A 14,617-nucleotide genomic window follows, 5' to 3' on the forward strand; every position below is an offset into this window, starting at 1 on the left:
ATTTGATCAAAATACAGTAAAAACAGAAATACTGTGAAATATTTTTTATTTTAATATTTTTAAAAATGTAATTAATTTCTAATAACAAAACTAAATTTTCAACTGCCTTAATATTAGACTGAATATTTTTATTGGCTTAATATTTTGTGGAAACTTCTTCAAGATTCTTTGAGAAATAGAAGGTTAATGCATCATTATAATACACATCTTTAGTGCCCTGCTGAATAAAAGTAAAAAGGTTTTTCAAAATGTACACTGGTATATGATTAATTTATCAGTGCTATACAACCTTTATAAGATATAACATGTTTTAAGTGTAGTAGTTGCCCAATATGTGTGCTGAATCTTTTAAAATAAAATCTTTTAAAATAAATCTGCCTTATGTCCAGTTGAACCCACATTTGATAAATTCGGTTACTTCAAACTCTCAGTCTATTCCTGTCAACCTCTGCATCTTCAAATCAACTGCTAGAAGGACATTTAGATGAAAACAAAGCTCTTTGAAACACTTACCAGTCTTGGGGTTGATGCTGAAGAAACCCTGGGGATTCCCGCTAGTGATCTTATAGGACAGCCTTTCACTAGATTTGGTGTCTGGGTCAAACGCCTCAATCTGGATGATGGAGACATCTTTGGGTGAGTTCTCCATGACGGACGGATAATAGACAGGTTCGGATGTCTGTGGGGCATTATCGTTGACATCCTGGACTTCAATGTAGACCTCGACGAAGGAAGACAGCGGAACCACACCACGATCAGTAGCATAGACCGTCAGCCAGTAGTGAGGTACGGTCTCATGGTCCAGCAGTTCCTGTGTCCGGATCACACCTGAGGAGAGCATGAAGAAATCATAGGATCATCTCTAAGACGCATCAACTGGCATTTTCTTAAAAAAGTTACACCTAGCTACAGTATGCTATGTATGAATATGAGTGCCATTTAAAATTAAAACAAAGAAACTAAACAGCAGTTGTGTATTTACTTAATATGAGTTAACACCTTGTTACATGTTACATGTACTTACTATAGTAATATCAATAAAAAGTGCACAAGCACATTCATATTACTCAATACTTAAATGTATAATTACACTGTAACAGGGACAACAAAATAAAGTGTAACTTAAAATAAACCTTAAAGTTTTTTTATTATTATTTTATTTAGTAACACTTTATTTTAAGGTGTCCTTGTTACACGTTACATGTACTTACTATTATAACAATAAAATATAAACACAAACACACAAACAAACCAAATAAAAACCCAAATTTTTTATAAAAGTGTTACCTTTTTTATAAAAGCAACCTAATCTTTTAGTAAACAATAAATTAATTTAAAATAAAAAATAAACCAACTTAAACCATTTTAAATGGTTATTTGTCAACTATTAAAAATTATTGTTACATTTAAATATGTTTTAAACATGAAATAAAGAGTTTTAGATGTATTTACTTGTTTGTCAAGTTTAAAACTAATTAATCTATTTACATTTTTAGTGGCACTTTACAACATCACACAAACATTTTCACACAACAAAATAAATTGGCATTTGACAAGTTTTCATCACAAATGAGTATGTTTCTTTCTCTAGGTGTAAAACCTAAAGTAGACCTTTAAATATCATTTCTATATTTCACAGCCACAACATCCTATACCCATCATGCTTTGCCTATGATAATGGCAGCCTTAGAAGCAGATAAGTGGCTTTCATAGATTTAAGTGGGAACCTAATATCTCCTATAGATTGTCTTATTGGTCTTCTAAGTGTAGAACGCCTTTATTAAACTTGCTTGCTTAGAGCCAGAGTCACATGTTCAGCGCTCTACCTAGCAATCACAAAACATTAGAGACGTTTCAAATGTGTGCAGCATTTCTGTCAGCTGTGTCAACAGTCTGCCTATTCAGTCAGGGCAAAACTCTCTGTTTCACTGCCATAAAGGAATGAGATGGGGGAGGAAGAAGAGGTGGAGGCCGTCAGTCAGCAAACAGCAGGTCTGCATACAAAGAGCACTCGAATCCATCACATATGATAGCAAGAGAGTAAAAAAGCAAAAGAAGCACTTGGACTCTGATCTCTACGTTTATCCAGGTCTTGCATGGTAGTGTAAGAAAGGTGTGGCATAATTTATGCTGCAGAATGATTCATTAGATTTTATTGTATCTTACTTATATTTTATTGTATCAAACTGAATAAAGCGAATGCTTGGTTAAGTGCAATAAAGATTTGGCTTGCCTGAAAAGACCTGTAATGTTATCAGTAGCCCAGTGATCTCATCGTTACTAAGGGCAGGTAGGTGGGGTGTTTGAATGAAGAAAGAGAGCTAGATAGACACTCCCTGGCCAAAGTTTACTCCTGCCAGAACAGGGAGGCTTCTGTCGTTGAAAACTCGATCCGATTAAACTTGAGCCCTTGAACTTTGAGATTATACCTAGCTGGTTAAGAAATCATAAGATCTGGTATTTATTCAGGTTGCAAACATTTCAAGAATACTCTCATTCATTCCAACTTCATTTAAGCTGACAATGTCGCACAAGGACATAAGAAATAAGGAAGTGGCAACGTTATCTGATTTGTTGCAGAAGAATCTTTTTGCACAGTGTATAGTGCCAGTTCTGGTTCTTTGTCTTTTTAACTTTCTCTGCTGGGCTTTAGCAAACTCACAGGACTAGATGGAGCCTCAAGGGTGTCACGTGAGAAAGAAGAGACTTTAAAAACAGACAAGAAAAAAATGCTTTTCACAGGCTCGGGCTGTTTTATTTGACCTTCTTGGCCTTATTTTTCATTCATCATTGATCCATAACACCTGACTTTAGCTGGATAGCTTAAGGCTCCAATATAGGAGGTGAGAGAAAGAAAACGGATAGCTCACTTCATCTTGCCCACAGGATTTTTCCTACGGTGGCCCATAGATCAGCACTGTTATATACTCAACGTTGTAAAAAATCCTCAAATAAATAACAAACAAAGAAAATGCATACAAAATTAAAAAAGAGGAAAAATTAGTACTTTAACTATATTTTTAACTAGATTTTTAAGTTTTAAAAAAAGTGAGGTTTCAGTGAGATTTTTTTTTTCAAGAAATGAATACTTTTATTCAGCAAGGACACATTAAATATATTCAAAAGTGACAGTAAAAACAGGTATAATGTTACAAAAGATTTAGATTTAAAATAAAAGCTGTTCTTTTGAACTTTCTCTTCAGAATCAAGAATATGTGTCACAGTTTCCACAAAAATATTTATCTGTTTTTAATCAACGATAACAAGAAACGTTTTAAAGTACCCCTATTATGGATTTTTGAAAATTACCTTTCATGCAGTGTATAACACAGCTCTGAGTGAATGAATACATCCTGCAAAGTTATAAATCTGAAAGTGCACTTTGTATTAATTTATTGTCTCTTAAAAGAAAGAGTCGACTCTGAATCATTGAAATGAGTCGTTTTTAAAATGAATCCCAAGCCGTTTCGTGTTGACTTAAACATTAGCATATTCCCCACCCACTTGTTGGTTTTTTCTTGTTCCGAATGAAAATGGAAATTCATTCTTTGCCACTAGGTGCTGCTTTTGGAGTGGTACAAATAGCGGTTTCCCCGGTAACGCTGTACACAAAGCAGCACTGCGCTCACAAACGCTGCTTTATCAGGCATTACAGGCATAATGAAAGGAAAATAAGACCAATCACAGCAGATTAGCTTCACGCGAAAAAGAATGGGTTTGGAAAAATTCATCATTGAGCGAACTGTTTGGGAGTCGTAAGCAAGTAAGGTAAAAATAAATGCATATCATAAGACAATGAAAGTGTTTTTTGACCTTGCATGCATGTCAACCTGTTGTTGGTGACACCCAAAACCAAAATATGAACCTTTCATTACCCATAATAGGGGCACTTAAATGATAATAAGAAACTCTCTGATGATAATCTGATTCTAATGTTTACCATGTCATAAAGGTTTTACTTATAAAGATAATAGCATTCTCAAAAGTCACTTGATTTGAGGTATTGTTCGTGTTGTAGCACAAATAATGAGTTACATATATAATTGTAATGCTTAGGGCGGGGATTTGTTCAAATCCCTTGCCACAAGTACGAGCAAAAGTAATTGCAATTCTTGCCTTGGCAACTTCATAAATCATCTTTAAGGTTGTTAAACTGAACTTTGTAAAAGATTCGTTTAGCACGTGTAGAGGTTTAAGTGTACTGAACTGAGGTGTGTTGAGAAATTGTTTGTGCAAGACTTTAAATGTTACATATTTATATAAACTAAATGTCTGTAGATATTTGGCTGAGAAGGATGAATAATGAAGACAAACGAGTGTTTCTGTGAGCGGCTAGCAGGGTATGAGAAAGTGTCAAATGGAGTCAGAGGAGCTTAACGATAGATGTGGACGAGAAAGAGGTGGTAGCAGAAGAGAGATAGGTTGAGGCAGAAAATGAGCTTTGTCTCTGGCAAACGACTGTCCATGCTTGAGTGCTCATTTGGATAACTGGGGGATACACACAAAAGAAAGCAGCTCCTTCAAGCTCAAAAGGCCACTGCTGAAAAAGCAGTCAACAGGATGACTTCACCAACACACAAGCCCACTCCCACTAAAGCCTGATGCTGAAAGACCATACTAAGCTAAAATTCACTTCATATTTTTTGTAGGTATGCACAGAAATTTGGACTGCAGAAAAATATAAGCCGAAAATGTCATTTTTGGTATTTGGCCGAAAATATAGGGTGCGGTGTGGTGCTCTGCCCAATATTCCGCTCTATGAATGTGCGTTCTGCTCATGTACCGCTTGCTCGTGCTCACCGGAAAAGCAATGTCCGCTCAAATAATGCGGCAACAGGAAATTTCTACGTGGTATACTTGCTCCTGTTTGTAATAGTGCTACTGTGCTGTAACGTGGCAATGCTGGTAAAATGACGCTACCCTCTCATGACGCTATGCTCTGTTCACATGTGTGTGTGTGTGTGTGTGTGTGTGTGTGTGAAATTATTAGTATTAAAATTTCAAACTAACAGTATAATCTAATGAAATATTACAAATCGCATCTAATTAAAAACATAAAAAAGAGTTTAGACTTAAAGCATGGCATATTTAAGTTTTAAAATCTTTAAATATTATCGTAAAATTTATAAAATAATGGAACTTTGACTTGGTCTGAATAGACCAATGGCATGGATTTACCAGCTGAACTGCCCATAAATTGTCTTCTAGAAGCCTGGTTGAGTGAATTGCATCTGAATTGACGTGCAAGAACATTTACTTAACAATAAACAGTCTTTTACAATACTAACCAACCCTGACTAAGATTAAGCTTTTGTTATAAAGAAGCTTCAGGCATTCATCACCTCAAGCTTTAATGCTGGTACAATCTTCAGTGAAACATTTTTATAGTTTATATTTCATATCTACCAAAATATTTCCCCAATGCTGAATCCTTTATCTACAAACTAGCAATAGAGGTAGCCCGGTTTAGTTCAAACAAGAATTGGAATTTGGAAATTCCGCACAAACGTCTTGGCGTATTCAAACACAATCCGTATGATCTGTAATTGTGATGATTCACTCAGTGCATTAAGGTTGTTTTGTAGGTATTCTGCCACACCTTTCAATCCACTGTGAAACCTGGCCTGGAGCTATAGAATATGAAAGAAATACAGCAGGTCTTTCTTTCTTGCTGCTTTTTTTGTTCATTTCTTCACCCTGAAGCGAGACATTTCACAGCAAACTGTGTGCCTCAATGAACAACGAAAACCACTCGCACTGACTCAACATGGCTGACCTTGCACATAGGTGTGTGTGCATATTTGTGTGTGCAAAGAGAGACAGAAAGGAAGCTAATTTCATTCTCAGACTGGTTCGACATCCCCAGTGACTGATTAGATCATGAGACGACCATGACTACACCATCTACACACTGAGTTAACAAGCATGAAGGGTTTCTGATCTTGAATTGACATGTTAAAGTTTGGTCCTGGTTGAGAGTATGAAGGGCCATGATGATGGGAATGTTAAGTGGATTGGGGAATAGCACAGGCTCCATCCAGCCTTCCCTCTTCTGTTTCTCAACTTTCCTAAAATGAGGGTCAGAGAGAAGTGTCTGGTTGGACACATGGCTTACTGGGTAGTATGAGTTCACCAATATGATGTGAGCTGATGGTCATACAACCCAATCCAGCTTGGGTCATTTCACTTGAAATCTTAAAAATATGAACATCGGTCATAAAAATATGAACTATTAGAAATTCTTATAAATTCTTATGTAAACTGCTACACCGTAATAATCAAAATAATTATTTTTCAAAAAAAAAATGTTTTTTTATTTCTTAAAAACAATGCCTGTCCTACCACTATGATGCAATTAAAATGCAATTAAATTAATGTACTTAAAACAATACAGTTCAAAAGTTTGGGGTCTGTAAGATCTTTTGTTGTTTGCGAAAGATGATATGCTCACCAAAGCTGCATTTATTTGATTATAAATACAGTAAAAACAGCAATACTGTGAAAAATTAAAAATGTGTATTTTTTTAAATTATTTTTTTGAGGAATAGAAAGTTCAAAAGAACAGCATTTATTTAAAATAGAAACCATTTGTAACATTATAAAATTTCTGAATTTTGTTCAATTTCAGGCATCCCTGCTAAATAAAATGATTAATTCAAAATAGAATGTAAACTTTTGAATTGTAGTGTAATTTGAGATGTGAAATAACACATCTAGTGTACGGGTTGGCGATATGGCTAAACTTTCATATCACAATGTTTTTTTAGATATATCACGATTCTTTGTTATATTGGTTTTACTATTTTGCAAGTTGTCTGAGAATTACAGCCAAATTAATTGCCCTATTATAAAGACAAAACCTTTCAAGGTGACAAAATATGAAAAAGAATGGTGGATATTTAGGCCAAAGTGGGCGAAGATACAAATCTTTGTCATTATTTTATCTTTGCAATTAAAAATAAGAACAAAAATACACATTACAAATACACATAGTATACAAATAAAACAGTGTCAAGAGTAGTGAGTGATTTTTCTCTTTTTGTTTTGCTGTTTTAACATTAAAGAATATAAAAATTTTGTCATCTGTCTGTCAATTCTGTTAGTGTTTTATTTTTATACCATCATTTACTCACTCAAAATTTACTTTAAACTTGAATGAGTTTCTTTCTTCTGCTGAACATAAATGCTATTATGAAGAACATGGATAACCAAACAGTTGCTTGTCCACAAATCAAATTCTATCAAATTTAATGTGGACCAGCAACTGTTTGGTTACCCACATTCTTCAAAATAACTTATTTTGTGTTTTGTGTTTTATTAATTTCAATAAAGAAATGAATACAGGTTTGAGACAACATGTGAGTGAGTAGTAATGACAGAAATTCAATTTTAGGGTGAAATATCCCGTTAATGACAGTCGGCAGCATGTTTAGTACTGTCCCTTTAAGACATGCAACCATCTAATATACAGTCACGCATCCGTTTTTCTCTCAACTGTTTACTTTTATTTTAGACATAACCAACTAGTCTATAAGTGTTTGACAGTATTAGTGCAAAAGATAACTTAATTCAGTAATCAGTGTTGTGTGCAATCAAATGACATTATTAACCGGCAAAACTTTGAAGCACATGGCATATAGAGACAGAGGCACCAGAACTGCAACCTAAAAAAAGCTGAGTGTAACTCTTCCACTGAGTTAACATTTGATGTGATTGTATGAGGAGTTGTACAGCATATAGAGACAGAGGCACCAGAACTGCAACTGATAGAATGCGCGATACTACAATATTTCTTCAAAAGAAGATCGTGGAGACATTTTTATTGTCCCTGATCAAAAACTTTCATATCACACACACCTATTCTAGTGTGATGCTTTCAGAAAAACTGGAGGGAGACAATTCTGGCAATGTACGTCAAATCCAATGTTGGAAATTTTTGGTGGACAAACTAAACTAGGGAGAGTGTGAAAAGTGTGTTTCAAGAGGTTTTATGTTCTAATAGTCCACAGGGCTAAAAGTGCCCATGATAGCTGAAGAAACCCTTGCTTATTCTTTATACACACATTCAAACACATGGCACAGTTTCAGTTGGAGAAGTTACAAATTGTATGTAAATGAAAAGCTGGCAATTGCACAAAATTAGAATGCCAGAAAAAGATTACCAAGGTTGTCAAATAGAGGATTATGATATGTAAAACCCTGTTTATCCCTAGTGCTCATTTTCAAAAAGAGACAAGTTGCCTTCAAAAAAACTGTCAATATCATTTTTTTGTTTTGTTTTGTTTTTTGGATGAGGATGCGTAATAAGCCACAAAACTGCAGCTCCTGTAAGCACAGATGATGTTAGCAGAACTGCTGTGAATATCATCAAAGCAAGGCCTGACTAACTCTGAGCAATTCTCTGACCTTCAGAGAGTGACTCTACACTGCTTCACATATGTAGTGGAGGTGGTGGAAGCAGAGGAAAAAGTTAGGGCAGCTTAAGATGTGTATTCCCCTGGTCTGCACTTTAAAAAGTGGTCCGTTTCTCTTTGAACTGGCTTGGTTAATTCTGTTTGGAGGGCTCCTGCATTCCTCAGCCTTCTTAGGCCTCCTGCTCACATGCTTATATAAACTTTCTCAGCGATTTTTCTCTCCACCTCCCACTTCACTCTTTTCTCAATCTTTTTCTTTCCTGAGACTCCAGAGAAATAGTTGAGATTCCATCGTCACAAACAATATTATTACAAGGCAACCAACGGCTAAGCCCCCACCTCACCCCACCTCACCCCTCCTTTCACAACTAAAAAACACATCATTACCACAAATTAACCAAATTATTACATAAAACCATGAATAATCGTACAGAGAAGAGCAATCTCGACCCTTTTTTTTGTATACACTTTACTTTCAACTTTCTGTATGCAGCCTTAAAGAATGTACTCAGTGAATACTCAGTGACTATAGAAATGAACTCAATTATTATAAAGTAATCCATATGATAAAACCATGATATAATATCTGTGACCTGAATAATTCACCCCAAAAAGGCTTTGGGCCAGAGATCTATTTTGTGTACTAAATTAAACATCTAACTAGTCCTTTTTTCCAAACTATAATTCCTGACTAAATCCAACATTTTTGATGTACATACTGGTGACAATTGCTGTTCTTTCAATTTATCCCCCCTAAAAAACAAAAAAAAATTCTCAGCTCTTTTCAATAATATTATAATAATAATAATAATTAATATGATAATAATAACATTAAATGTTTTTTTTAGTAGAAAATAAGATTTGTTAAAAAGGATTTCTGAATACTGGAGTAAAATGATGCAAAAAAATTCAGTTTGAAAGTCAGCTTTGATTGTTCCTAATAAACTGTTTAACTGCACTCACAAGTGAATATTAAAATTATGTTGTGTGGGGATAATGCAAACATAAAGTAAGAGACATGTGGGACCACAAAGTTGGGTTTGAAAGAATTAGCTTTGGTCCTATACACTTTTGACACATTAATGGCTTTGTCTCAGTGTATAAATTCATGAATTGGATTCTAGACTAAAATTGTCTTGGCCATCCTTAATGTTGAACCCTAAATATTGTGCTGCATGGACTTTATAACTTTGAAAAAGCAATAAATGCATGTGTGGGAAAAGATTGATTCTAGACTAAAATTGTCTTGGAGCTGATTAAAGCAATAAATTAATATAAGAAACATGTGTGGGAAAAAACTTCTCCATTGATTCTTTAGACTAAAATTGTTACTTGGAATAAATCAGAAAAAAGAGACTGCCACTGCCAAGGTTATCGGCCTCTTTTTACTGGCAAGGTATTATAAATCGGCCTCTAATAGTGGATATGAGGACAATGCAATTGTAAAGGAACGATTGATTGACTAAAACAAAACACTACGGAAAAAAAAAATCTTATCCACCTTATCAGCACATCATCCACAACTGATTACATCCTTAGTCAACCCTCTACAACCCTCTAACTCAGTATTACGTCTAATTCCGTCTTACCAATCTAACCAAGCAAAAAAAAACATCAATACGCATCATTGCGTCTTCACTATATCGTCCAGGCTAACAAAGCAACAATCAACCTGACTAACATCCGGCTGGAGGGAAAAATCATACTTAGGAGGAACACAATGATTTGACCGACTTAATATAGCTCACTGTTTTGCTCTACATATCACACTAATCTTATCATCTTAAAAGCAGAGAGCGATCAGAAATCACTGCATTTTCAAAACAAACCAGTAATGATATAAACCTATATACTGCAATCCTGAGAAAAAAAAAATGGCTAAGCTGGCTCACATAAAAAGGAGCAAGAAAAAGAAGAGGAACTTTGTCAAAGAAACTAGGGGAGTTTTTTCCTGCCTGCTTTAGCCCATTAATTCCAGCTGAGAGCTTCTTTTGACACTTGCCCAGACAGATCCCATTGTCCAGAAGACCTTGTGTTTTTGCAGAGGCCTGGCAGTGAGCGCGGCCTGTTTGTTTAAATATCATGTTTGTACTTTAAGCATGCTCTTTCCCCTGTCAATTGACTCCAATCTCTGAGCCCTTCCTGATAACGAGCGTTTGTCCTCCGTTATAACAACATTTTTTCAAAGCATGAAATAGCTGCCCAGTGACATAGTCGGCACTGCCATTTTCACCAGGCCGCCACATTAGCGTCCCAGTTCATTCCGGAGAGCTTTTTTCTCCTCTTTTGGGAAGGCTGATAAGACTATGAAGTGAGAGTATGTTTCAGTCGGGGTGCTGCCTTGACATTTTGAAATCCTCACTTCTTTTTTCCTCTCACTTTTCTATTTATAAATGTGTGCTCCTTGGAGTGTTTCTGTGTGGCGAGGATCAAAGGCGTTTAAAATATTGCAGGGAGGAGTCTGGCGAGGCAGTAAAACACAGGGAATAAAAAAGTAATTTGGTTCAAACCCCAGATGTTTGACTCTTAACTAGGCTCCTAATTACACCTTTACATATCATTACGAATGCGAATTTATACCTAACCGTTATCTAGGGGCAAAGCTGTGCAACCGACATTCCAAAACAAACACAGACACTGTGATATCGGTTTACATTAGACCATTCATAACAAATGAACCAGTCTAAATGAAGGCGTATGTTTCTACTTTGTTGTTTCTGAGGGAGTTTACATGAACAGTTTTATGACTACAAACCTGAAAATGTGCAAAGCCTTAAAGCTAGGCAAGCCAGATTGCAACAAAGAAAACATGAAAAATGCCCATATACATTATCCTTATTGCTGTTTTTGACTGCTATTTTTAAAGTTTTAACACCACCACAATGGGGGCTGCATGAAAAGAAATCTAAATTAAAGTCGAAATCACAATATGGCCGAAATTATCAAATTGCAAACACTACAGTTTAACTGTGTTGCAATGCAATCATTTTCCAAAATGTAATTTATGTGAAAATATGAAATCTGTTGAGGCCCGTTAACACAGGCCAGAGACGCTGGAGATGGATGCACAGAGAAAAATACTGTAGCAGGCAGATCACTCACTGTTCATGATGCACAAACTATTGGAAGAAAATACTCAATATTGATTTGGGGGTTTATGTGAATGTGTTTCTGAGGGGAACTGACTGTCTTCTGAAAAGTTTACGTGGTATAATTTCACAAAGCTTGTAAGAACATTCTGTTTTTGCTTCAAATTGGGTTATTATTAAATCGAATTATGTGTATGATTATTATTATATAACTAAATTATATGGAATTCTATAAATGATATGTATATGAATTATATAACTAAAATTAAATAACTATAAATTACAGATTTAGGTTAAAAAAATGTCAGTCTTTATTTTTTTTTTCTTTTTAGAAAACAAATCAAAGAAAAAAAATTACTAATTCTACTGTTTCTAATATTCTGTATGTTGCTCAAAAACAAAATTGTATTTTTTTTTACCCAGGGCTGCCAAAATGCACACAATCATTTAAAAAAATAACACAAACTCAGAGCTGTAACAACAATACCGTGAAACCGTGAAATTTTTGCTTAAGGTTATCATGCAATCAAAATCTCATACCGGCCCATGCCTACCAACCATCAGTGAATAGTGCTTACAAATGCCTGTTGTCAACAAAATAGAAGCTTAAAGGTTTAATGTCTGTAGTTTTCCAACAAAAAATCTAGATGTTTTTTTTTTTTGTCTGAAAATGAAAGAAAAAAAATCAAGACAGCTATACAAAAAAAAATTTGTATTATGTTATTCTTCTTAAATACTGATTCAAGCGCTCATGAATTCCGTAAAGCCAGGGTGCTGTTTTGTACAACAGACTACCTCACTGTAATCGGACAATGCAATGATTTGTCATGCCTTTATTCGAATGTTGGTTTGGGCTGCCAAAATGCACACAATTTGTCTAAATGGAGGTATACGCTGTTAGCAGTTTTCAAAAACAGGTGCAAGTTTATAGCGAAAAACACCGCAGTTCCGCTGAACGCTCCATGATGCAATGATTTGTTGTGCCTTTGTGCCAAGCTGTTGTGATTATCCGTCAAGCTCAGAAGCCTAGCAGTGAAATAAAAAGCATTCATCTTCATTTCTCATTTCTAACCTCTGAGTGTAATAGCCGTGGGTGTGACATTCATAGTCCCAGGATGTGCAATGCTAAAATGTCAGTTAACTTTGACGCACAGTCAGATACAGTTTGGGAGCAGATGCATCATACAGTTTGTCTCGCGTCAGTGGTTAGCATCTCCGGTTTCGCACTCTGCTTCCACTGGAGCTGTGTTTACATCTGCTGTCACTCGCCTTGGATTCATGTTATAAAATCTGTGACATCACAGGGGAACAGCGAACGTTGCAACATCGCCCACCGTAATAAGAATTGGCATGGCTGAGAGCTGGACCATGGCATATGGAATTTCAGTATGAAAATACAGGGCTTTACTTCAAACCATCAATCCTGTAGCACACATGTCTAAGACCAAAAACACTCAATTCTGGTTTGTTTTTGGCATAGCCAATCTTCTTTCGCTCAACTGGCTTTTATTTAGGGAACATTAAAATAACAAGAGTTAACATCAACACGAGTTCCCAAAAATGGGACCTGATAGTCAGAGACTGCAGTCAACTTTAACGAGGGAAAGTGTGCTTTTCATTTAGCACCCTACAATCAACTCCTGATCCTGCATTCCAGAATCCGGTTGCCCCAGCAACATGGCTCAAGCAGAGACTACACGGAGTCAGCCAGTCATATACCCTCTGCAAAAAAAGTGGAAAGTAGTAGTCACACTCCTGAGAGATGGAAAAAGGTGATGAGATGGCGAGATGGGTAACAGAAGAGAATAGTCACATGATAGGCTCACTATTTTGACACTTGAATGCATAAGAGCAAAAGAGAAAGCCAGAGCGAAATGAGCCAGATATGGCAGTAGAATCATTATAGGAGAAAACTCACACCTTACCCCTTTTATTCAGATGACCCCCTTCCCCTTATCCCTGCCCGGTCCAACCGAAAGGTAGCCAAACATGAGAAGACAAAGCTGCCTGCACATTCCTCTGTTATCTGGCATCAGAAAGAATCAGCCAACCTTTCTCCCCACAGGAAGGGCATATAGGGGATACGGCACAAAGAGCAGCACATGCACACTCTCATACTAGTGCTTTGTACATCAAACTAATTAATTTCTTCAAAAAGTGCTGTTCCACTAGTTGAAGGAACAACAGCCAATACCTTCGAAGCAAGAAGGAAAGCGTTTTTAATATTTTACCTTAATATAGGTTGGAAACTAGTTTAAAACTAGTTTAAAAATACTAGAACCAAACTACTCTGATAGTGTTTTCTATATTACTTATGTAATGTATATGTTATGTACTTATGTAAAAAAAATTCTAAAATTCTTTAATTTTCCCTTTTTTTCCTTCAGGATTCTATTTTTTTCCATTTAAAATTTTCTAGACTGTTTTAAAAGTTAAATTAACTTTTATTCATCAAAAAGCATGTCTAATTAATTTAAATCGTGAAACTTGCAATATTAAACAGCAATTTATTAAAAGTTTTACAAAAAAATAAATTTTTAAGGCCCTGCAAAATGTTTTATTTTTCTGCTAAATAAATTCTGGTAAATATTTTTTCAGTTAAAAGTTCCTTTAAAAATAATGTTTTAATAAAAATTGTATTATTAGCAGTAGTGCTATCATTAGATTTCTGTCACCAAACCTTTATTTTGTTGAGCTGATTTAAAGACCTTCAGGTTTCTGTTTGTACATAAAGGCCCGTTCACACCAAGCACGATAACTATAAAGATAACTATAAAGATAACGATATTAGCGTCCACACCAGCGAACGATATCGTGTTTATTCACGTGCGTCTGCCACTTTAAATTCTCGAGCTCGTTCTAGCAGGATGGATTCCGATTGGCTGTCAATGTTTGTATCGTTCATCAGCTGGAAAAAATCGTTCTGAAAGTGATTCCAATCATATCGTTTCTCTGTGCCTTTATCGTTATAGTTGTAGTGTGGACTCTGCTATTCTTTAATATTGAGAACGATTTTTAGAACTATATCTTTATCGTTATCTTTATAGTTATCGTGGTTGGTGTGAACGGGCCTTAAGACATGATGATAGAAATGGTAAAATAAAGTGACTCTCT

General features: G+C 35.5%; 1 protein-coding gene across 4 annotated transcripts in view; it reads right to left on the reverse strand.

The window, feature by feature from the left end:
* LOC109091422 (protocadherin Fat 1-like) overlaps positions 1–14,617 on the reverse strand; it is an 87,763-nt gene that overhangs the window by 59,313 nt on the left and 13,833 nt on the right. For all 4 annotated transcript variants that reach the window (XR_006153735.1, XR_006153736.1, XR_006153734.1 and 1 more), the window contains exon 3: positions 514–828. Coding sequence is in view for 1 of the 4 variants with exons in the window: in XM_042716700.1 (XP_042572634.1) it covers positions 514–828 (315 nt within the window). In the remaining 3 variants the exon portion in view is untranslated. The remainder of the gene's footprint in view (positions 1–513; positions 829–14,617) is intronic.

This window comes from Cyprinus carpio, chromosome B1, assembly GCF_018340385.1.
Source record: "Cyprinus carpio isolate SPL01 chromosome B1, ASM1834038v1, whole genome shotgun sequence".
Taxonomy (NCBI): domain Eukaryota; kingdom Metazoa; phylum Chordata; class Actinopteri; order Cypriniformes; family Cyprinidae; genus Cyprinus; species Cyprinus carpio.